At 36.7% G+C, this 23,038-nt stretch overlaps 1 protein-coding gene across 1 annotated transcript in view; it reads left to right on the forward strand.

The window, feature by feature from the left end:
• The window catches only part of Wdfy3 (WD repeat and FYVE domain containing 3), a 240,559-nt gene that overhangs the window by 119,753 nt on the left and 97,768 nt on the right, over positions 1-23,038 (forward strand). The window contains exons 11-13 of the mRNA XM_047566015.1: positions 17,667-18,134; positions 19,107-19,208; positions 21,537-21,730. Of these exons, the coding sequence (XP_047421971.1) occupies positions 17,667-18,134; positions 19,107-19,208; positions 21,537-21,730 (764 nt within the window). The remainder of the gene's footprint in view (positions 1-17,666; positions 18,135-19,106; positions 19,209-21,536; positions 21,731-23,038) is intronic.

The raw sequence follows: 23,038 nt of genomic DNA on the forward strand, positions 1-23,038 counted from the left end.
TTCCATCCTTCTGAAAAATTTTTGTGTTTCCCTTACAATCAGTCCTCTCCACCCGACTGCTTGCCTAATCACTGATCTGCTTTGGTTTTGCCCATTCTAGAGTTTCATAAACTGGAATCATATATAGAATGTAGTTTTTTTGTATCTGGACTCTTTTACTTAGAGTAATGCTTTTGACATTCATCCATGTTATTGCATGCATTCGTAAGTGTGATTCTCTTGAAGGCTAGATAGTTTTTCATGGGAATTCCACAGTTTGAATAATCCATTTGCCAGTTGATGTCTCTCATGAGTAAAGCTACTGTGGACATTCATATAAAACTTTGTATTCATTTCTTTTGGGCAAATTTTGAGCAATGGGATTACTGGATCATACAGTATATGTATGTTTACCTTTTTTGGTATGTTTGCCAAAATGTTTTTCAAAGTGGATGCCCATTTTGTATTCCCATCAGCAATGTATGTAAATTCTAATTGCTTGACATTTTTTTTTATGTCCTCCTATCATTTATTTTTTTTTATTTTTTTTTTATTTATTATTGTAGACAAATGGGATACATGTTGTTTCTCTATTTGTACATGGAGTCAAGGCATACCATTTGTGTATTCATAAATTTACATACGGCAATGTTGTTTGATTCATTGTTATTTTTTTCCCTTCCCCCCACCGCTCCCACCCCTCTTTTCCCTCTATACCGTCCTTCCTTCCTCCAGTCTTACCACCCTCCTTATCCCTAACCCTAAACCTAACCCTAACCCTAATGCTAACCCCTCCCACCCCCCATTATATTTCCTCATCCGCTTATCAGTGAGATCATTCGTCCTTTAGTTTTTTGAGATTGGCTTATCTCACTTAGCATGATATTCTCCAATTTCGACCATTTGCCTACAAATGCCATAATTTTATCATTCTTCATGGTGGAGTAAGATTCCATTGTATATATACGCCACAGTTTCTTTATCCATTCATCAACTGAAGGGCATGTAAGTTGGTTCCACAATCTGGCTAGGGTGAATTGAGCAGCAATGAACATTGATGTGGCTGTATCTCTGTAGTATGCTGATTTTAAGTCCTTTGGGTATAGACCAAGGTGTGGGATAGCTGGGTCAAATGGTGGTTTCATTCCAAGCTTTCTGAGGAATCTCCATACTGCTTTCCAGAGTGGCTGCACTAATTTGCAACCCCACCAGCAATGTATGAGTGTACCTTTTCCCCGCATCCTCGCCAACACCTATTGTTGCTTGTGTTCTTGATAATCGCCATTCTAATTGGGGTGAGATGAAATCTTAGGGTAGTTTTGATTTGCATTTCTCTTATTACTAGAGATGTTGAACATTTTTTCGTATATATGTGGATTGCTTGTATATCTTCTGTGAAGTGTCTGTTCTTTTCCTTAGCCCATTTGTTGATTGGATTATTTGTATTCCTGGTGTAGAGTTTTTTGAGTTCTTTATAGATTCTGGAAATTAGAGCTCTATCTAAAGAATGAGTGGCAAAGATATTCTCCCACCCTGTAGGCTCTCTCTTCACGTTACTGATAGTTTCCTTTGCTGAGAGAAAGCTTTTTAGTTTGAATCTATCCCAGTTGTTGATTCTTGCTTTTATTTCTTGTGCTATGGGAGTCCTGTTAAGGAAGTCTGATCCTAAGCCAACAAGTTGAAGATTTGGACCTACTTTTTCTTCTATAAGATGCAGGGTCTCTGGTGTGATTCCAAGGTCCTTGATCCATTTTGAGTTTAGTTTTGTGCATGGTGAGAGATATGGGTTTAGTTTCATTCTGTTGCATATGGTTTTCCAGTTTTCACAGCACCATTTGTTGAAGAGGCTATCTTTTATCCATTGCATATTTTTGGCCCCTATATCTAATATGAGAAAATTGTATTTATTTGGGTTTGTGTCCATGTCCTCTATTCTGTACATTAATCTATCTGTGTATTTTGGTACCAATACCATGCTGTTTTTGTTACTATTGCTTTGTAGTAGAGTTGAAGATCTGGTATTGCGATACCCCCTGCTTCGCTATTTCTACTGAGGATTGCTTTAGCTATTCTGGGTTTCTTATTCTTCCAGATGAATTTCATAATTGCTTGCTCTATTTCTGTAAGGTACATCATTGGGATTTTAATTAGAATTGCATTGAATCTGTATAGCACTTTAGGTAGTAGGGCCATTTTGACAATATTAATTCTGCCTATCCAAGAACATGGGAGATCTTTCCATCTTCTAAGGTTTTCTTTAATTTCTTTCTTTAGTGTTCTGTAGTTCTCATTGTAGAGGTCTTTCACCTCTTTTGTGAGATTGATTCCCAAGTATTTTATTTTTTTTGAGGCTATTGTGAATGGGGTAGTTTTCCTAATTTCTCTTTCTGAAGATTCATCGCTTATGTATAAAAATGCATTGGATTTATGAGCATTGATCTTCTAACCTGCTTCTTTACTGAATTCACTTATGACTTCTAAAAGTTTTCTGGTGGAATTTCCAGGTTCCTCTAAATATATAATCATGTCATCAGCGAACAGGGATAGTTTGAGTTCTTCTTTTCCAATTCGTATCCCTTTAATTTCTTTGGTTTGTCTAATTGCTCTGGCTAGAGTCTCAAGGACGATGTTGAATAGAAGTGGTGAAAGAGGGCATCCCTGCCTTGTTCCAGTTTTTAGGGGGAACACTTTCAGTTTTTCACCATTTAGAATGAAATGGGCCATGGGCTTAGCGTAGATGGCCTTTATAATGTTAAGGAATGTTCCCACTACCCCAATGTTTTCTAGTGTTTTGGGCATGAAGGGATGCTGTATTTTATCAAATGCTTTTTCTGCATCTATTGAAATAATCATGTGATTCTTGACTTTAAGTCTGTTGATATGGTGAATGACATTTATTGATTTCCGGATGTTGAACCAACATTGCATCCCTGGGATAAAACCCACTTGATCGTGCGCTATCTTTTTAATATATTTTTGTGTGCAATTTGCTAAAAGTTTGTTGAGAATTTTTGCTTTGATGTTCATTAAGGATATTGGTCTGAAATTTTCTTTCCTTGATGTGTCTCTGTCTGGTTTAGGTATCAGGGTGATATTGGCTTCATAGAACAAGTTTGGGAGGGTTCCCTCCTCTTCTATTTCATGGAATACTTGGAGGAGTATTGGAATGAGGTCTTCTTTAAAGTTTTTGTAGAACTTGGCTGAGAACCCATCTGGTCCCAGACTTTTCTTTCTTGGTAGGCTTTTGATGACCTCTTCTGTTTCATTGCTTGAAATTGATTTATTTAAGTTGTGTATGTCCTCCTCGTTCAGTTTAGGTAATTCATATGTCTCTAGAAACTTGTTGATGTCTTCGAGGTTTTCTGTTTTGTTGGAGTATAGATTTTCAAAATAACTTCTAATTATGTTTTGTATTTCACTCGTGTCTGTTGTGATATTTCCTTGTTCATTTCGAATTTTAGTAATTTGAGTTTTCTCCCTCTTTCTCTTTGTTAGTGTGGCTAAGGGATTATCAATTTTATTTATTTTTTCAAAGAACCAACTATTTATTTTGTTAATTTTTCCAATTGTTTCTTTTGTTTCAATTTCGTTGATTTCAGCTCTGATTTTAACTATTTCCTGTCTTCTACTACTTTTAGTGTTGGTCTGCTCTTCTTTTTCTAGGGCTGTAGTGTTAAGTCGTTTATTTGTTGATTTCTACTTCTTCTCTTGAATGCGCCCCATGAAATAAATCTTCCTCTAAGTACTGCTTTCATAGTGTCCCAGAGATTTTGATATGATGTGTCTTTGTTCTCGTTTACTTCTAAGAATTTTTTTATTTCCCTCCTGATGTCTTCTGTTATCCATTCATCATATAATAGCGTATTATTTAATCTCCAGGTATTGGAGAAGTTTCTGTTTTTTATTCTGTCATTTATTTCTAATTTCAATCCATTATGATCTGATAGTGTACAAGGTAGTATCTCTATCTTCTTGTATTTGCTAACAGTAGCTTTGTGGCATAAAATATGGTCTATTTTAGAGAAGGATCCATGTGCTGGTGAGAAGAAAGTGTATTCGTTCTTTGTTGGATGGTATATTCTATATATGTCCGTTAAGTCTAAATTGTTGATTGTATTATTGAGATCTATGGTTTCTTTATTCATTTTTTGTTTGGAAGATCTATCCAGTGGTGAGAGAGATGTGTTAAAATCGCCTAGTATTATTGTGTTGGGGTCTATTTGATTTCTGGAATTGAGAAGGATTTGTTTGACGTACGTGGATGAGCCAATGTTCGGGGCATAGATATTTATGATTGTTATGTCTTGCTGATTTATGCTTCCCTTAAGCAGTTTGTAATATCCTTCTTTATCCCTTCTGACTAGTTTTGGTTTGAAGTCCACATTATCTGAAATGAGGATGGATACTCCATGTTTTTTGCTGTGTCCGTGTGCATGGTATGTTTTTTCCCATCCTTTCACCTTTAGTCTGTGGGTATCTCTTTCTATGAGATGAGTCTCTTACAGGCAGCATATTGTTGTATTTTTCTTTTTAATCCAATCTGCCAGTCTATGTCTTTTGATTGATGAGTTCAGGCCATTAACATTCAGGGTTATTATTGTGATATGATTTGTATTCCCAGTCATTTGACTCATTTTTGTTTTTTGACATGATTTGGTTTCTCCTTTATTTGGCTATTCCTTTAGGCTAGTTCCTCCCGTTGCTGATTTGCATCATTGTTTTTCATCTCTTCCTCATGGAATATTTTGATGAGAATGTTCTCTAATGCCGGCTTTCTTTTTGTAAATTCCTTTAGCTTTTGTTTATCATGGAAGGATCTTATTTCTTCGTCAAATTTGAAAGTAAGTTTTGTTGGGTATAAGATTCTTGGTTGGCATCCGTTTTCTTTCAGGGCTTGGTAAATGTTGTTCCAGGCCCTTCTAGCTTTTAGGGTCTGGATTGAAAAATCTGCTGATATTCTTATTGGTTTCCCCCTGAATGTAATTTGATTCTTTTCTCTCGCGGCCTTTAAAATTCTGTCTTTATTTTGTATGTTAGGTATTTTCATAATAATGTGCCTTGGTGTGGGTCTGTTGTAATTTTGTGTATTTGGAGTCCTATAAGCCTCTTGTACTTGGTTTTCCATTTCATTCTTCAGATTTGGGAAATTTTCTGATATTATTTCATTGAATAGATTGTTCATTCCTTTGGTTTGTTTCTCTAAGCCTTCCTCAATCTCAATAATTCTTAAATTTGGCCTTTTCATGATATCGCATAATTCTTGTAGATTCTGTTCATGATTTCTTACCATCTTCTCTGTTTGTTCAACTTTGTTTTCAAGATCAAATATTTTGTCTTCAATGTCTGAGGTTCTGTCTTCCAGGTGTTCTATCCTATTGGTTATGCTTTCTATGGAGTTTTTAACTTGGTTTAATGTTTCCTTCATTTCAAGGATTTCTGTTTGTTTTTTTTTTTCAGTATCTCTAACTCTTTATTGAAATGATTCTTGCTTCCCGTATTTGCTCTTTTAACTGTTGACTGGTGCGATCATTTAATGCCTGCATTTGCTCTTTCATCTCCTCGTTTGCTTCCCTGATTGTTTTAATTATGTACATTCTGAACTCCCTTTCTGACATTTCTTCTGCTGTGTTGTCATTGGGTTTTATTGATATAGTATCTAGGTTTGTTTGGGACATTTTCTTCCCTTGTTTTCTCTTATTGGTCAGATGTCAGTGGGACTCTGAGATATTGCAGATTTCCTCTATTGGCTTATATTGTCCCTGTAGATTTCCAGTATATCACCTCCCAGCCTTCAGTAGCCTGAAGTCTTGGAGGAACTTGATAATGCAGTGCATCCAAAGAAAGCTGCCCCTAGACCGCTACTGGTTCCAGGACTTGGGGCTGGCTCTGTGTGGAAAGGCTGTCACTGGGGGTCCTGCTCCACGAAGCTTGCCATGTGGGAGGAGCCCACCGCCGGAGTGCACAGGGCTACTTGGGGAAGACTCTAGCTGCCCTGCCCTGCTTTGATAAGCTGCCCCTATCCGGGCCTGCCGCCCAGGTCAAGCTTCACCCGATGGGGGAGACTCACCCTGTGGCTTTATTTTAGTCCAAGTCTCTCAGTGCCTCCCCTTCTTGAATTTTGGCTTCTGGAGCGACTGGAGATGCAGTCACCCTCTAGTCTGCCATCTTGGATCGCCCCGTGGAAAGAGCCTGTGGCTGGAGGGGGCAGGGCCACCTGGAGAAGTCTCTGGCTGCCCTGCTGTGATCCCAGAGGCTGCTTGCGGGTCGGAGCTCTCCGTTGGCTTGGGGACTTGTGGCTGGCTTTGTGTAGAAATGCTCTCACTGGGTGGTCTGCTCCGAGAAGCTAGCCTTGTAAGGTGCCTCCCGCCGGAGGGGGTCAGGCTGCTTGGGGAAGTCCCTGGCTGCCCTGTCCTGGTCCCTGAAGCTGCTTGCGGGCCAGAGCTCGCTGCGCTGGCTCCGGGATTTGGAGCTGGTTCTGTTCAGAAAGGCTCTCACTGGGGGGCCTGTTCCGAGAAGCTGGAGAAGCTGGCCATGTGGGAGGAACCCACCGCCAGAGTGTGCAGGGCTGCCTGGGGAAGACTGTCTGCCCTGCCCTACTCTGATAAGCCACCTCTATTGGGGCCTGCCACCCAGGCTGAGCTTCGCTCGGTGGGGGAGACTCACCCGTGGCTCTATTTTAGTCCGAGTCTCTCAATGCCTCCCCTTCTTGAATCCTGGGTTCTGGAGCGACTGGAGGTGCAGTCACCCTCTAGTGTGCCATCTTGGATCACCCCGTGGTAAGCTGCTTGACATTTTTGACAACAACTGGTATTGTTAGTTTTTTTTCTTTTTATAGGTATTTTTTATTAATTTTCATTTTGTAAATGATGAAAAAGTTGAATGTGTTTTCATGTGGTTAGTTGACATCTGTATCTCTCCATGTTTTCATATCTCTGTGCACATTGTTTGATAGTGTCATTTAATTTATTGTAGTACTAAGAGATTTTTAGTCTGGATAAGTCCTTTGTCAGTCCTATATTCTTTAATATGTATTCTGTTGGTATGTTCTCTTAGTCTTGCCTTTTCTTCTTTCAACATAATCTTTTGAAGAACATATATTTTTTCATTTTGATGCCATCAAATTTTATTCTTAAAATATTTTTTCTTCAAATTGTTGCACAGAGTTGAAAGTGAGTAATGGTTTATTCATTTATTTTTATTCCATATGGATATCTAAATATACCGGGACCTTTGTTGAAAAGACCTTGTATGACCATTATATCTGGGACTCTTCTGAGTTCTATTTAATTGATCTGTGTTTGCTTAAGCCAATATTACATTGTTGATTACGTTAGCCTAAAATCAGGTCATTTTAATTGTCTACTTTTGTTCTTCCTTTTAAAATCATTTTGGCTGTTATATGTCTTTTGAACTTCTCTCTCTATATATATATATATTTGTTATTTCAATTATTGAAAAAAAATCCTGCTGAGATGTTGTTTGGGAGGATATTGAACCTTAATCCAGATCGGGAGACTTGACATGCTACTTGTATTGACTCCTATAACCTGTGAATATGATCTGGCTCTTCCTTTATTTTGGCCTTATTTTCTGTTAGCAATGTTTTGTGGTTTTGATTGTATAGGAATTTCAGTTCCTTTGTTAAAATTATCCTTAAAGGTTATTTCATGAAAGAAATTGCTTCCTTTATTTCATTTTGGATTACTTGTTGAATTATAGAAACACAAATAATTTTTAAAATATTAACCTTTTTTTTTAGTTTACTTTGTTAAACCTGCTTATTAGTTTTAGTATGGTGTGTGTGTGTGTTTGTGTGTGTGTGTTTTCATGATATGATTTTTATAAATCTTGTTTGGATTAAAGATTGTAGTCTATTGTATAGAAAAGTAGGTGAGGAAAGTCAATTGTAATGATGTCATGTATTGCATTGATAGAATGAGGCAGTGATATTCCTTTACAAATAATAATTCTTTTGCTTGGACTGTTGATAAAATGGACTTTGTATATTTAAAGTATTTAATTTTTCCTGTTTCCTTATTACTGATTATTTGTTCTCAGTGCTTTAGGAATATAGTCCTTGATTTCATTGGTTTCTGTTTAATCATCTATGAAAAATTATTCTTGTCAGTGAATTTTTACCAATTCATTAATACAACCATAATAAGGAAGGAAACATGAAATATGTACCTTATGTTGCTGTTATTCATAGATGTTTGTCCACCTTATTTTTAGTGCTGATTTTAGATCAAATAAAATGGTATTGAAATGTAAAATTTAAAAGTAATATCATGTATGAAACTATTCATTTGTGTGTATATATATGGTTACAGCTTAAAAATTACTTCTGTTTTGTATGGTAAGAGCTTTTAAAAAAACTTTCCATCTTTGTTAGCAGAGAGATTTCCCAAAGAAGTAAAGAATAGTAGTCTTTTCAATGTGAAATTATTCATTTGGTTATATACCAACATCATGCGGTTTTTTTCTCTTACCTCTTCTATAAGTTTGTATGAGTTTGAGCTCTGTAACTCCTAGCTCTCCATAGTTCCAAATTTGTTCCTGAAACAAAGTGTTTTAGTGTATTTTTCATAGAGAAATACCTCTTTCTTAAAACAAACCAAACATACCTTTTTCTGAACTCTGTGCTTTTACCTTGTAAAGGAAGTTTTCTCATACTAAATCAGGCAGCACTAATATAAGAGGATAATATAGTTTCCCTTGTATGCATTTTTGTTTAATCTATTAACTGAAGTGCTATGCAGCCTACATCATGGGCTTTTTTGAAGATAAGATGGTTGTGCTCTGTCTGTGCTAGATGTAAGCACATCCAGGGCTAAATCTCCCTGGCACCCAGGAGTATAACCTGACAGCTGGTTTACCTCAGGTCTAATTGGTTACTCACATGTGTGGTTTAGTCATTGTTTTCTGTCTATACTTGAACGTGTGTTGATTTCCTCCCTTCTTTACCTTGGCCTTACCTGCCAATTCTTTAGTTTAGTCCCTGTAGAGTGCTCTCCTGGGTCTCCATGGGTGGTTTTTCCTGTTCTCATTTCCATTCATCTCTCCTCTTCAGATCCATCTTCTTCAGTGTTGCATAGAATCTAACTCTGGTGATGTAGAGTCTAATTAATAATATTAAATCTCTATTTATTGAATAAACCCTTGAATTTTTTATTTAGACTTTTTTTTTTTTTTTTCATTTTACTTGCGCCTGTATTATGTAGGCTTCTTTTTCTAACTTTGTTACATTTTTCATTAGATCTTAAAATAGGGTTGCTCTATTCTTTGTTATCTATCCAGGTATACTTCTAAACCTTAACTCATTTCTTTTGTTCTGCTTGTGTGGACTTGAGAGCAATGAGTGGTGATTGTCATCCTTTAGAATGATTTCCTCGCTTTCTTTTAGCTATTTTTTTTTTTTTTTTTTACGTTTACATAGGGTAATGATGTTTATTATATTTTTCCCCTCCCCCCACCCCTCTCACCCCTCCCACCCCTCCCACCCCTCCCACCCCTCTTTTCCCTCTACACAGTCCTTCTTTCCTTCATTCTTACCGCTCTCCTTAGCCTAACTCTAAACCTAACCCTAAACCTAATGCTAGCCCGTCCCACCCCCCATTATATGTCCTCATCCGCTTATCAGCGAGATCATTCGTCCTTTAGTTTTTTGAGATTGGCTTATCTCACTTAGCATGATATTCTCCAATTTCGACCATTTGCCTACAAATGCCATAATTTTATCATTCTTCATTGCGGAGTAATATTCCATTGTATAAATATGCCACAGTTTCTTTATCCATTCATCAACTGAAGGGCATCTAGGTTGGTTCCACAATCTGGCTATGGTGAATTGAGCAGCAATGAACATTGATGTGGCTGTATCTCTGTAGTATGCTGATTTTAAGTCCTTTGGGTATAGGCCAAGGAGTGGGATAGCTGGGTCAAATGGTGTTTCCATTCCAAGCTTTCTGAGGAATCTCCACACTGCTTTCCAGAGTGGCTGCACTAATTTGCAACCCCACCAGCAATGTATGAGTGTTCCTTTTTCACCACATCCTCGCCAACACCTATTGTTGCTTGTATTCTTGATAATCGCCATTCTAATTGGGGTGAGATGAAATCTTAGGGTAGTTTTGATTTGCATTTCCCTTATTACTAGGGATGTTGAACATTTTTTCATATATCTGGTGATTACTTGTACATCTTCTTCTGTGAAGTGTCTGTTCATTTCCTTAGCCCATTTGTTGATTGGATTATTTGTATTCTTCGTGTAGAGTTTTTTGAGTTCTTTATAGATTCTGGAAATTAGCGCTCTATCTGAGGTATGGTTGGCAAAGATATTCTCCCACTCTGTAGGCTCTCTCTTCACATTTCTGATAGTTTCCTTTGCTGAGAGAAAGCTTTTTAGTTTGAATCTATCCCAGTTGTTGATTCTTGCTTTTATTTCTTGTGCTATGGGAGTCCTGTTAAGGAAATCTGATCCTAAGCCAACAAGTTGAAGATTTGGACCTACTTTTTCTTCTATAAGATGCAGGGTCTCTGGTCTGATTCCGAGGTCCTTGATCCATTTTGAGTTGAGTTTTGTGTAGGGTGAGAGATAGGGGTTTAATTTCATTCTATTGCATATAGTTTTCCAGTTTTCCCAGCACCATTTGTTGAAGAGGCTATCTTTTCTCCATTGCATATTGTTGGAACCTTTGTCTAGTATGAGAAAATTGTATTTATTTGGGTTTGTGTCCATGTCCTCTATTCTGTACCATTGATCTACCTGTCTATTTTGGTACCAATACCATGCCGTTTTTGTTACTATTGCTTTGTAGTAGAGTTGAAGATCTGGTATTGCAATACCCCCTGCTTCGCTCTTGCTACTGAGGATTGCTTTAGCTATTCTAGGTTTTTTATTCTTCCAGATGAATTTCATAATTGCTTGCTCTATTTCTGCAAGGTACATCATTGGGATTTTAATTGGAATTGCATTGAATCTGTATAGCACTTTAGGTAGTATGGCCATTTTGACGATATTAATTCTGCCTATCCAGGAACATGGGAGATCTTTCCATCTTCTAAGGTTTTCTTTAATTTCTTTCTTTAGTGTTCTGTAGTTCTCATTGTAGAGGTCTTTCACCTCTTTTGTGAGATTGATTCCCAAGTATTTTATTTTTTTCGATGCTATTGTGAATGGGGTAGTTTTCCTAATTTCTCTTTCTGAAGATTCATCACTTATGTATAAAAATGCATTGGATTTATGAGCATTGATCTTGTAACCTGCTACTTTACTGAATTCACTTATGAGTTCTAAAAGTTTTCTGGTGGAATTTCCAGGTTCCTCTAAATATATAATCATGTCATCAGTGAACAGGGATAGTTTGAGTTCTTCTTTTCCTATTCGTATCCCTTTAATTTCTTTGGTTTGTCTGATTGCTCTGGCTAGAGTCTCAAGGACGATGTTGAATAGAAGTGGTGAAAGAGGGCATCCCTGCCTTGTTCCAGTTTTTAGGGGGAACGCTTTCAGTTTTTCACCATTTAGAATGATATTAGCCATGGGCTTAGCGTAGATGGCCTTTATAATGTTTAGGAATGTTCCCACTACCCCAATTTTTTCTAGTGTTTTGAGCATGAAGGGATGCTGTATTTTATCGAATGCTTTTTCTGCATCTATTGAAATAATCATGTGATTCTTAACTTTAAGTCTGTTGATATGGTGAATGACATTTATTGATTTCCGAATGTTGAACCAACCTTGCATCCCTGGGATAAAACCCACTTGATCGTGGTGCACTATCTTTTTAATATATATTTGTATGCGATTTGCTAAAATTTTGTTGAGAATTTTTGCATCGATGTTCATTAAGGATATTGGTCTGAAATTTTCTTTCCTTGATGTGTCTCTGTCTGGTTTAGGTATCAGGGTGATATTGGCTTCATAGAACGAGTTTGGTAGGGTTCCCTCCTCTTCTATTTCATGGAATAGTTTGAGGAGTATTGGAATGAGCTCTTGTTTAAAGGTTTTGTAGAACTCGGCTGAGAACCCATCTGGTCCTGGACTTTTCTTTGTTGGTAGGCTTTTGATGACCTCTTCTATTTCATTGCTTGAAATTGGTTTATTTAAGTTGTGTATGTCCTCCTCGTTCAGTTTAGGTAGTTCATATGTCTCTAGAAATTTGTTGATGTCTTCGAGGTTTTCTGTTTTGTTGGAGTATAGATTTTCGAAATAGCTTCTAATTATGTTTTGTATTTCACTCGTGTCTGTTGTGATGTTTCCTTGTTCATTCCGAATTTTAGTAATTTGAGTTTTCTCCCTCTTTCTCTTTGTTAGTGTGGCTAAGGGTTTATCAATTTTATTTATTTTTTCAAAGAACCAACTATTTATTTTATTAATTTTTCCGATTGTTTCTTTTGTTTCGATTTCGTTGATTTCGGCTCTGATTTTAACTATTTCCTGTCTTCTACTACTTTTGGTATTGGTCTGCTCTTCTTTTTCTAGTGCTTTGAGCTGTAGTGTTAACTCGTTTATTTGTTGATTTCTACTTCTTTTTTTGAATGCACCCCATGAAATAAATCTTCCTCTAAGTACTGCTTTCATAGTGTCCCAGAGATTTTGATCTGATGTGTCTTTGTTCTCGTTTACTTCTAAGAATTTTTTTATTTCCCTCCTGATGTCTTCTGTTATCCATTCATCATATAATAGTGTATTATTTAGTCTCCAGGTATTGGAGAAGTTTCTGTTTTTTATTCTGTCATTTATTTCTAATTTCAATTCATTATGATCTGATAGAGTACAAGGTAGTATCTCTATCTTCTTGTATTTACTAACAGTAGCTCTGTGGCATAAAATATGGTCTATTTTAGAGAAGGATCCATGTGCTGGTGAGAAGAAAGTGTATTCATTCTTTGTTGGATGGTATATTCTATATATGTCCGTTAAGTCTAAATTGCTGATTGTGTTGTTGAGATCTATAGTTTCTTTATTCAATTTTTGTTTGGACGATCTATCCAGTGGTGAGAGAGGTGTGTTAAAATCGCCTAGTATTATTGTGTTGTGGTCTATTTGATTTCTGGAATTGAGAAGGATTTGTTTGACGTACGTGGATGAGCCAATGTTCGGGGCATAGATATTTATGATTGTTATGTCTTGCTGATTTATGCTTCCCTTAAGCAGCATGTAATGTCCTTCTTTATCCCTTCTGACTAGTTTTGGTTTGAAGTCCACATTATCTGAGATGAGGATGGATACTCCAGCTTTTTTGCTGTGTCCGTGTGCATGGTATGTTTTTCCCCATCCTTTCACCTTTAGTCTATGGGTGTCTCTTTCTATGAGATGAGTCTCTTGCAGGCAGCATATTGTTGGATTTTTCTTTTTAATCCAATCTGCCAGTCTGTGTCTTTTGATTGATGAATTCAGGCCATTAACATTCAGGGTTATTATTGTGATATGATTTGTATTCCCAGTCAATTGACTCATATTTGTTTTTGACATGATTTGGTTTCTCCTTTATTTGGCTATTCCTTTAGGCTAGCGCCTCCTGTTGCTGATTTGCATCGTTGTTTTTCATCTCTTCCTCATGGAATATTTTGCTGAGAATGTTCTGTAATGCTGGCTTTCTTTTTGTAAATTCCTTTAGCTTTTGTTTATCATGGAAGGATCTTATTTCATCGTCAAATTTGAAGGTAAGTTTTGCTGGGTATAAGATTCTTGGTTGGCATCCATTTTCTTTCAGGGCTTGGTATATGTTGTTCCAGGCCCTTCTAGCTTTTAGGGTCTGGATTGAAAAATCTGCTGATATTCTTATTGGTTTCCCCCTGAATGTAATTTGATTCTTTTCTCTCGCGGCCTTTAAAATTCTGTCTTTATTTTGTATGTTAGGTATTTTCATAATAATGTGCCTTGGTGTGGGTCTGTTGTAATTTTGTATGTTATGAGTTCTATAAGCCTCTTGTACTTGGTTTTCCATTTCATTCTTCAGATTTGGGAAATTTTCTGTTATTATTTCATTGAATAGATTGTTCATTCCTTTGGTTTGTTTCTCTAAGCCTTCCTCAATCCCAATAATTCTCAAATTTGGCCTTTTCATGATATCCCATAGTTCTTGTAGATTCTGTTCATGATTTCTTACCATCTTCTCTGTTTGTTCAACTTTGTTTTCAAGGTTAAATATTTTGTCTTCAATGTCTGAGGTTCTGTCTTCCAGGTGTTCTATCCTATTGGTTATGCTTTCTATGGAGTTTTTAACTTGGTTTATTGTTTCCTTCATTTCAAGGATTTCAGTTTGTTTTTTTTCAGTATCTCTAACTCTTTATTGAAATGATCTCTTGCTTCCCGTATTTGGTCTTTTAACTGTTGATTGGTGCGATCATTTAATGCCTGCATTTGCTCTTTCATCTCCTCCTTCAATGCCTGCATTTGCTCTTTCATCTCCTCATTAGCTTCCCTGATCGTTTTAATTACGTACATTCTGAACTCCCTTTCTGACATTTCTTCTGCTGTGCTGTCATTGGGTTTTATTGATGTAGTATCTAGGTTTGTTTGGGACATTTTCTTCCCTTGTTTTCTCATAATGGTCAGTTGTCAGTGGGACCCTGAGATATTGCAGTTTTCCACTATTGGCTTATAGTGTCCCAGTAGATTTCCAGTGTATCACCTCCCAGCCTTCAGTAGCCTGATGTCTTGGAGGAATCTGATAAAGCAGCTCATTCGAAGAATACTGCCCCTAGCCCCCTACTGGTTCCACGTTTTGGAACTGGCTCTGTGCGGAAATGCTCTTACTGTGGGCCTGCACCGTGCAGCTGGCCGTGTGGGAAGAGCCCACTGCCGGAGTGTGGAAGAGTACCTTGGGAAGACTCAAGCTGCCCTGCCCGGCTCCGCTAAGCCACCTCTATCTGGGCCTGCCACCCGGGCTGAGCTTTACCCAGTGGGCAGACTCACCCGTGGCTCTATTTCAGTCCGAGTCTCTCTATGCCTCCCCCTCTTAGCTCCTGGGTTCTGGAGCGACCGGGGGTGCAGTCTCCCTCTAGGCAGCCATCTTGGATCTCCCCGTGAAGAGAGCCCGCAGCCGGAGTGGGCAGAGCCGCCTGAAGAGGTCTCCGGCTGCCCTGCCCTTATCCCTGGGGCTGTTTGCAGATCGAGGCTCTCCGCTGGTTCTTTGCAGGAGTACACTGCAATGCGGCAGCTCCGGGACTCGGAGCCTGCTCTGTTCAGAAAGGCTCTCACTAGCGGGCCAGTTCCGCTCCGGGAACCTGGAGAAGCTGGCTGTGTGGGCGGGGCCCACCGCCGGAGTGCGCAGGACTGCCTGTGGATGACTCTAGCTGCCCTGCCCGGCTCCGATAAGCCACCTCTATCTGGGCCTGCCACCCGGGCCGAGCTTTACCCAGTGGGCAGACTCACCCGTGGCTCCACTTCAGTCCGAGTCTCTCAATGCCTCCCCTTCTTAACTCCTGCGATCTGGAGCGAATGGGGGTGCAGTCTCCCTCTAGGCCGCCATCTTGGATCGCCCCGTGAAGAGAGCCCGCAGCCGGAGTGGGCAGAGCCGCCTGAAGAGGTCTCTGGCTGCCCTGCCCTTATCCCTGGGGCTGTTTGCAGATCGAGGTTCTCCGCTGGTTCTTTGCAGGAGTACACTGCGCTGCGGCAGCTCCGGGACTCGGAGCCTGCTCTGTTCAGAAAGGCTCTCACTAGCGGGCCAGTTCCGTTCCGAGAACCTGGAGAAGCTGGCTCTCTTTTAGCTATTTGTGTGCCACATTGAAGTCAGTGCAAGCTTTGAAACATAAGCAACATACAGTTGTTCAGCTAAAATTCTAGAGCTTTTATGTGCCAGTATCTAAGAAATATACTTGTTTCATATATAGGGTAATCTTCTATTTTTAAGGTTTGATTAGTATCCCCCTTTCCTAATTGAGTATTTGAGGAATTAAATGAGTATGACAGTCTTAAATAACCTCTCATTAGCATTCAAAATACAAAATATTTCAAATTTGTAAACCATTTATTTTAATATTAGCATTCAGACATTCCTTTAGTTATTTTTTCCTGATAGAAAGCTAAACTAACAGATTCTGTTAATTTCCATTATGCTTAGATTTTTAAAATTGAAATAATGTTATATGGGTAAGCAAAATATTTTTTGCTATATTAGTCACAAGAAATGATTGAGATTTGCATGCAGTAAAAGACTGGGTGATTATTTAGTTGGTTAAAATGCTCTGCCATGGAAATCAGTCTCAATATTCGTTGGTTATTTACTAGGATTAACCTATTTTAGCTAATAATGGCCCCTGTATGAATTGAGTAATAAGTAAAATTAAGAATGGATCAGAGCACATTCATTATTAGTGAGCCAAAGGCCCTGCTGACCACTATGTTTCTGAGGTTATCTTTGTATGCGAAGATTAGCACATTTTGCATTTGACTTGGGTTTATGTGTATGCATTGTTTAAACAACTTGTTTCTCTTGGTAATGGACAATTTGTCCTTATAATTGGTTATGAATATGCCTATTTTTGTGAGTGATAATGATCAAACTTGGGAAAAATCCAGTTTTCCAAAATTACCCTCAATTTAGCTCTCTAACTTTTATTTGGAGTGAGGATTCATATCAGCACTTTACTGAAATGTGTACAGTATTGATTAGAGTTCATCTTTAACTTAATTTGTCAATTTTTTCTCACATGTAGTCAGGCTTTTATATTTAGATGCTTATCAGTCTGTCTGAGCTTGGTTTTTGATTATCTACAAGTAATAAAAAATTAAAAGAGCTTCAAAAGAATAAACACTGTTAGTAAGGAATTAAAAATAAATCTTTGGTATTTGCCATACATAGAATAAATTCATATCATAAATGAGAATTGATAGAATATGGATTGAAGATTTTTATAATTCTTTTTATTTTTCAGAAGTGTCCATGCCAGGAATTCTAAGCAATCTTTCTGATCACTTTCACATTTTTCCTAAATTCTGTGTTTATCCTGTTTCTAAAAACCAACTTTTTCTGTAAGAATCTGTTATTTTTCATCACTCTTGCAAATGTTCTCTTAATAATTATGGACCTGGGGGCAACTTTTAAAGGCAAACACTTGTTTTCATGTGCCTCAAATATAAATTTCTATGTTAATTTCTTTATAAATATGGACACTGATTTGCCTCTCAAGAAACAAGGTTTTTTATCTTTTTCCAGCTGATGTGTTTGAAAATCAAAGTTTTAAAAATATAACTGACAACTGGCTATAAATCACTTTAACAAACATTTATGTAAAGAAATTACAGTTTTCATTTAAAAAATTTCCAAATTAAAATTTGTGAAAATTATAGTGTTGTAAATGTAAAGGGGAAATTGAAACTGTTCTTATATCAATATCAACCTTACAGATAATAAACTGTGACACCACCATATATTTTCAAAGTCAGAAGCCTGGATCTCTACAATGTGGTTTTATTCTCTCTAAAGTAATCCAGTTTTCAACTTCTGCTAATCTTGAATTGCAATATTCATAATAATGCTTTAAAGGTTTAATCAATGTTATTTATTTTAAATTAAATTATTTAAACTAATGAAGAAAAATAAGACCTTTTGTGAAAATAGGATATGTTCTTAGTAAATAGTACATAGATGTTAAAATTTATGTTGTGTTTAAACAGATTAGTTGGCCATGGCTAAAATATCACATAGCACCTACTATTTTGTTCTTGTTTTCTGTTTTAGGTCACAGTGTGAGAAACATCCAGGCCTTTGCAGTTCTTCAGAATGCATTTTTAAAAGCAAAAACCAACTTCCTTGCCCAAATCATCCTTGATGCCATCACAAATATTTACATGGCTGACAGTGCCAATTATTTCATCTTAGAGTCACAGCACACACTGTCACAGTTTGCAGAGAAGATTTCTAAACTCCCAGAAGTACAAAACAAATACTTTGAGATGCTGGAGTTTGTCGTTTTTAGCTTAAATTATATTCCGTGTAAAGAACTTATTAGTGTTAGTATCCTCTTAAAATCTAGTTCTTCTTACCATTGTAGCATTATTGCAATGAAAACTCTACTTAAGTTTACAAGACATGACTACATATTTAAAGATGTGTTCAGGGAGGTGGGCCTTCTGGAGGTCATGGTAAACCTTTTGCATAAATATGCTGCCCTCTTGAAGGATCCAACCCAGGCACCAGATGAACAAGGTAAAGCCTTTTCCATAACTTTGTTCTTATTTGACAAAGTAATTTAGGAAAATTGTTTTTTGCTGTGTCTTACATTTAATTGTTGATTTGAATGACTTCCTGATGTGTATTCTTATGACATTCTAGTGAGTACTTCCCAAAATTAACTGTTCAGTTCAATTTTTGTTAGAGAATTGGGGATCCCAGAATTATGTCACCATAGTGGAGGACAGTTTAAAAGTAAATGAAAACTGAGGAGAAGCATCTATGATTGATATAACTAGTATATATTACCTTCTGCTTCTAAGAGAATGATTGATATAACTAGTATATATTACCTTCTGCTTCTAAGAGAATTTTTTTAACTTCTAGAAATAATTGGAATTATTAATTAGAATTAAGCATAATTAAATATGTTGTAGATATTTCAAAATATTTTTATTAATTATAGAGAGCAAATATGCCTTTTTCTGATGTTTTATATATATACATATATGTAACAGGTATATAGATAAATGTGCATATGCTATACTTGTATACATGTGATAAAGCTATAGTAGTACCCCAGTACCCCCCCCCAAAAAAAAGCTATAGTACTACTTCACAATTAGTATTAAATGTGAATAAATACAAGTTGAATAGGTCACACTATTATTATACTTCCCTTTTGATATGTTAAAGTCTTGCCTTCTCCTATTGACCTCCTTGATTAGAACCCCCATGAGAAAGATACATTTAAATTTAGTATTTTTAAGATTTGTTAGATAACTGTAACTTTCTAGCCACACCAAGATAAACTCTTTTAGGGTTGATTTCTATCCTGCTTTTGGTAAATTTTGGATACATGTATCATTTTAAAGTTGTTTTATATTGGTTGTTTCACTGGAAAGTGAATGTTAAAGAAATATTAAAAGGAATTATTAATTTAAAACTGAATCAAGAAGAAATAAACCTGTCACTTTTGTGATTCAGATCTTTGAACTTTTTTCATAGGGGACTCAAGAAATAATAGTTCCGTTGAAGACCAAAAACACCTGGCTCTGTTAGTTATGGAGACTTTGACAGTGCTTCTTCAAGGCTCAAACACAAATGCAGGTAATTAGAAGAACCACAAGCAAACTTAACTCTGGTTACTTCTTCTCCAGTGTTTTTTGCTACTGAATGCTTTTATTACTTAGAGGAAAAACCATTAATTCAATGATGGTACAATCATATCCCTAAAAATGTAATACTTTTAAGTGTTAAAAGCACATTAATATTAAAATATATGACATTATTACAATTTCAAAATGTATTAAATTGCCTTTTATGTTGTACATTGTGTTTTAAGTAGTCCTTTTAAAATTTTTACTTACATATGTACTCTTGTGCAAATATTTTGCTTATTTAAATTTTTTCCAAAATATTTGCTTCACATGATAGTTTTCTTAAACTTTTAGTAATACAAATATTTTAGTCAACTAGACCTGATGAAAACAATGTAGAGGAGGAAAAGTTTATTTGGGGCTCACAGTTTCAGAGGTCTCAGTCCACCATTAGCTGACTCCATCCATAGCTCTGCATCAGAAGTGGGGCAGAACATTATTGCAAAAGGGCATAGCAGAGGAAAGCAGCTTAAGACATGATAACCAGGAGGCAGAGAGGGAGGGACAAAATACAAAAACCAAAGGCACATGCCCAATGACCTGCCTTCATCTGGCCATACCCTACCTGCCTACAGTTACTATCTAGTTAATCTCTATCAGTGGATTAATACATTGATTAGGTTAAGACTCTCATTGCCCAATTATTTCACCTCTTGAACTTTCTTATATTGCCTCATACATGAACTTCAGGGGAACACCTCATTACAGACCATAAAAAATTAGACTATTATAATGGTACAACCTTTGGAAATTGTCGACATGATTCTTTAATAAAACTTAATCTTTCTCAGATAAAAGATTTTATTAAATATTTTGCCTTATCTTTGGTCTCAATATTTCTTCAATTCTTTTCTCTATATAATTAATAGACAGCCCAGCTGTATTTATAAAATATGATTCTTGCTTTTAAAAACAAGATTATTTGAAATTTTAGTTAATTTCAAAAAACTATCAGGCAATAAGGTCAATACAGCCTGAGAGGCATCTTTGGGGGAAGGTGTGTTGGCCTGGGCTTGAATCATAGAGACCTTTTCAGGACATGCTGAGGATATTGTATTGTATTGTAAGGTACCAGTCAATAGATGAATGAATTTAAAAAGTGTGGTATATATACAGAATAGAGTTTCATTCAGCCATAAAGAAAATGAATTTATGACATTTGCCAGTAAATGGTTGGAAATGGAGATATCAGGCTAAATAAATAAATAAATAAATCAGACTCAGAAAATTAAGGATCTGATGTTTTCTCTCATATGCAAAAGATAGAGCAAAATAAGGGCAAAGGGGGAATTAGGATCAGACATGAGAAAGGTATAGGAAAGATGAGTGAAATAGACGAAGGAGATCTAGAAGGAGGGAGGAGGAACAGGAAAGGGAGGAAATCAGAATGAGCTTAACAAAATCATGATACTTGCATATGTAAGTATACCACAGGGAATTCCATCTTTGTGTAATCATAGAAAATATCAATCAAAAATAAAGAAAGAAGCGAATGAGGGGAAGCATAAAGAGTAGAATTAGTTGGAAGAAATGCTAATTAGTGATTTATGTCACTTGGTCCTTTTTGTTTTTTATTCAAAGATGACATTTGATGTGAGAACAGTATCATTTGTGAACAGAAGTACATGCTATAGAGGTAGGCACTGTAGATATAAGTACTGTGTGGTCACTCACTAGCTGTATCATTTTGGACTTCTGTATGATAGGAGATGAGAATTAAATAGAGAAATGAATAAATTTATCTAAATGCTTTGGAATAAGACAATGACTGATGTTTTCTATTATAGAATTTTTTTGGTTTTTTTTTTCTTCTTTTTCTGGTTTTGTTCTTATACTCTGCCTCACAAAAGTTTGGTTCCTTATAATTTTTCCCATGGTAATTTATTCCATTCTTGCTACTGTTTTGAAAGCCAGTTCAATTTAAATCTCACTTATATTGAGTATATTCATCTGAAAACCTTCTATATAAATTTATTTCAGTGTTGGGTTTCCTGATATCTACCTATGAAATTCCAAATATTTTAGATTTGGAGATTTTGGACATGGTGAACATATCAGGGAATTAATCTTGCATTAGGAGTCTAGAGAAAATGTGTATATACATTTGCCGACATTCTGCAGTATAATTTTTGCATTGTAATTTAAAAGGCAAAATAGCTGGGTAGGTTTTACTTGGATTCTTTTGAATTACTTTACTAATGAAAAACATTGAATTTTAATTCAGACTTGTCTCAAAATGTTTTAAGTTATCCAGTGCTGTACTTTTTTTCCCTTCAAGGAATTTTCCGAGAGTTTGGGGGAGCAAGATGTGCGCACAATATAGTAAAGTATCCTCAATGCCGGCAGCATGCCTTGATGACTATCCAGCAGCTGGTGCTCTCTCCAAATGGGGATGATGACATGGGGACTCTCCTGGGGTTAATGCATTCAGCCCCACCCACAGAACTGCAGTTAAAGACTGACATTTTAAGGGTAGGTTTGATAAGCATGTATCTGTTGTCTTACTACTAGAATCTGTGGTTATTTTGAAATGACTAAGTTAGAGACAGGGAAATTTCAAAATTCAAAGTATCAAAAAAAATCCTCACAACTTTGTACACATTAAAGATTTGGAAAACTGGTCATTCATGCCTTTCAGTATTGGGGGCTGTACCATGTGGGCTGTGCTGGGATGGCGCCCGGCGGCCAGCCGGAGGTTGTTTTGATCACACCGGCAGTGAGGAGGTTAATTAACATAAACACACCCAAGTGATTTATCATTGGCCATATTCAAGTGAGTCCACGCACATAACACGTGCACATGTGTTCCCTAGTGCTTCTGCTCCGCCTGCTCCTTTTAACCTTTGTCGTGATAGGGCAGCTGGCTCCTCGCCTGATCTCAACTGGCGTGGCCCCACCCTCCGCCTCCTGGAGGGAATATAAGCGGGCAGTAGGTAGAAGGTAAAAAAAAGCAGCTAGCAGTAAGAAGAAGCAGCTAGAAGAAGCAGCTAGCAGAGAAGCAGAAGCAGCTAGCAGAGAGAAGAAGCAGCTAGCAGTAGGAAGCAGTAGGCAGCAGCAGAAGGCAGATCTAGAGTGGAGAACTGAGAACACACCTCTAGGTTGCACCCTTTAGTTCACAGGATGCAGGACGTACCTCTAAGAAGAAGAAGCAGAACTCTAAGAAGAAATAGATCTCTGATAAGCATAGAAGCCTCTCTTTCTCTAAAACTTTCTCTATAAGCAAAGCCTATCTTTCTGTCAAAACTTCTCTTTCTCTAAAATCAAGCAAGCTTTTCTTCTTTTATGGGCTAGAGAATAAACAAGCAAGCAAGGAAGCAGCACAGAAATAGAAGTAGTTTATTTCCAGTCCACCTCCGATAAATACCCGCACTATTGTTGCCACGGGCGGTGACATTTCAGTATATTTATTGCTACTAAATCTTTGCAGTAGTTATCTTGGCTTATAGAAATTATTTTAAATTAAAAAGTGTATCAGTCAGGTATAGCACTGTAATAAACATAAAATACATATATTCCCTATTCATTTGAAATCATTCACTGTTAAACATGATGAAATAAAATGTTTCACATGACATTGTATGTCACAAATGTATATGTATATTTATGTACATATATATATAAATAATGGATATTCTAGTAAATATCAAACTGTATATTAGAAGTTTTGTATAGACTTTTATCATTTTATTCCTTAGCAATCCTATAAAGTAAATAGTGTCCTATTTAGTAGATCAGAAAACTTATGCTGGAGGGTTTCTGTAACTTGGAAATGGTTATATG

Source organism: Sciurus carolinensis, chromosome 10, assembly GCF_902686445.1.
Source record: "Sciurus carolinensis chromosome 10, mSciCar1.2, whole genome shotgun sequence".
Classification (NCBI taxonomy): domain Eukaryota; kingdom Metazoa; phylum Chordata; class Mammalia; order Rodentia; family Sciuridae; genus Sciurus; species Sciurus carolinensis.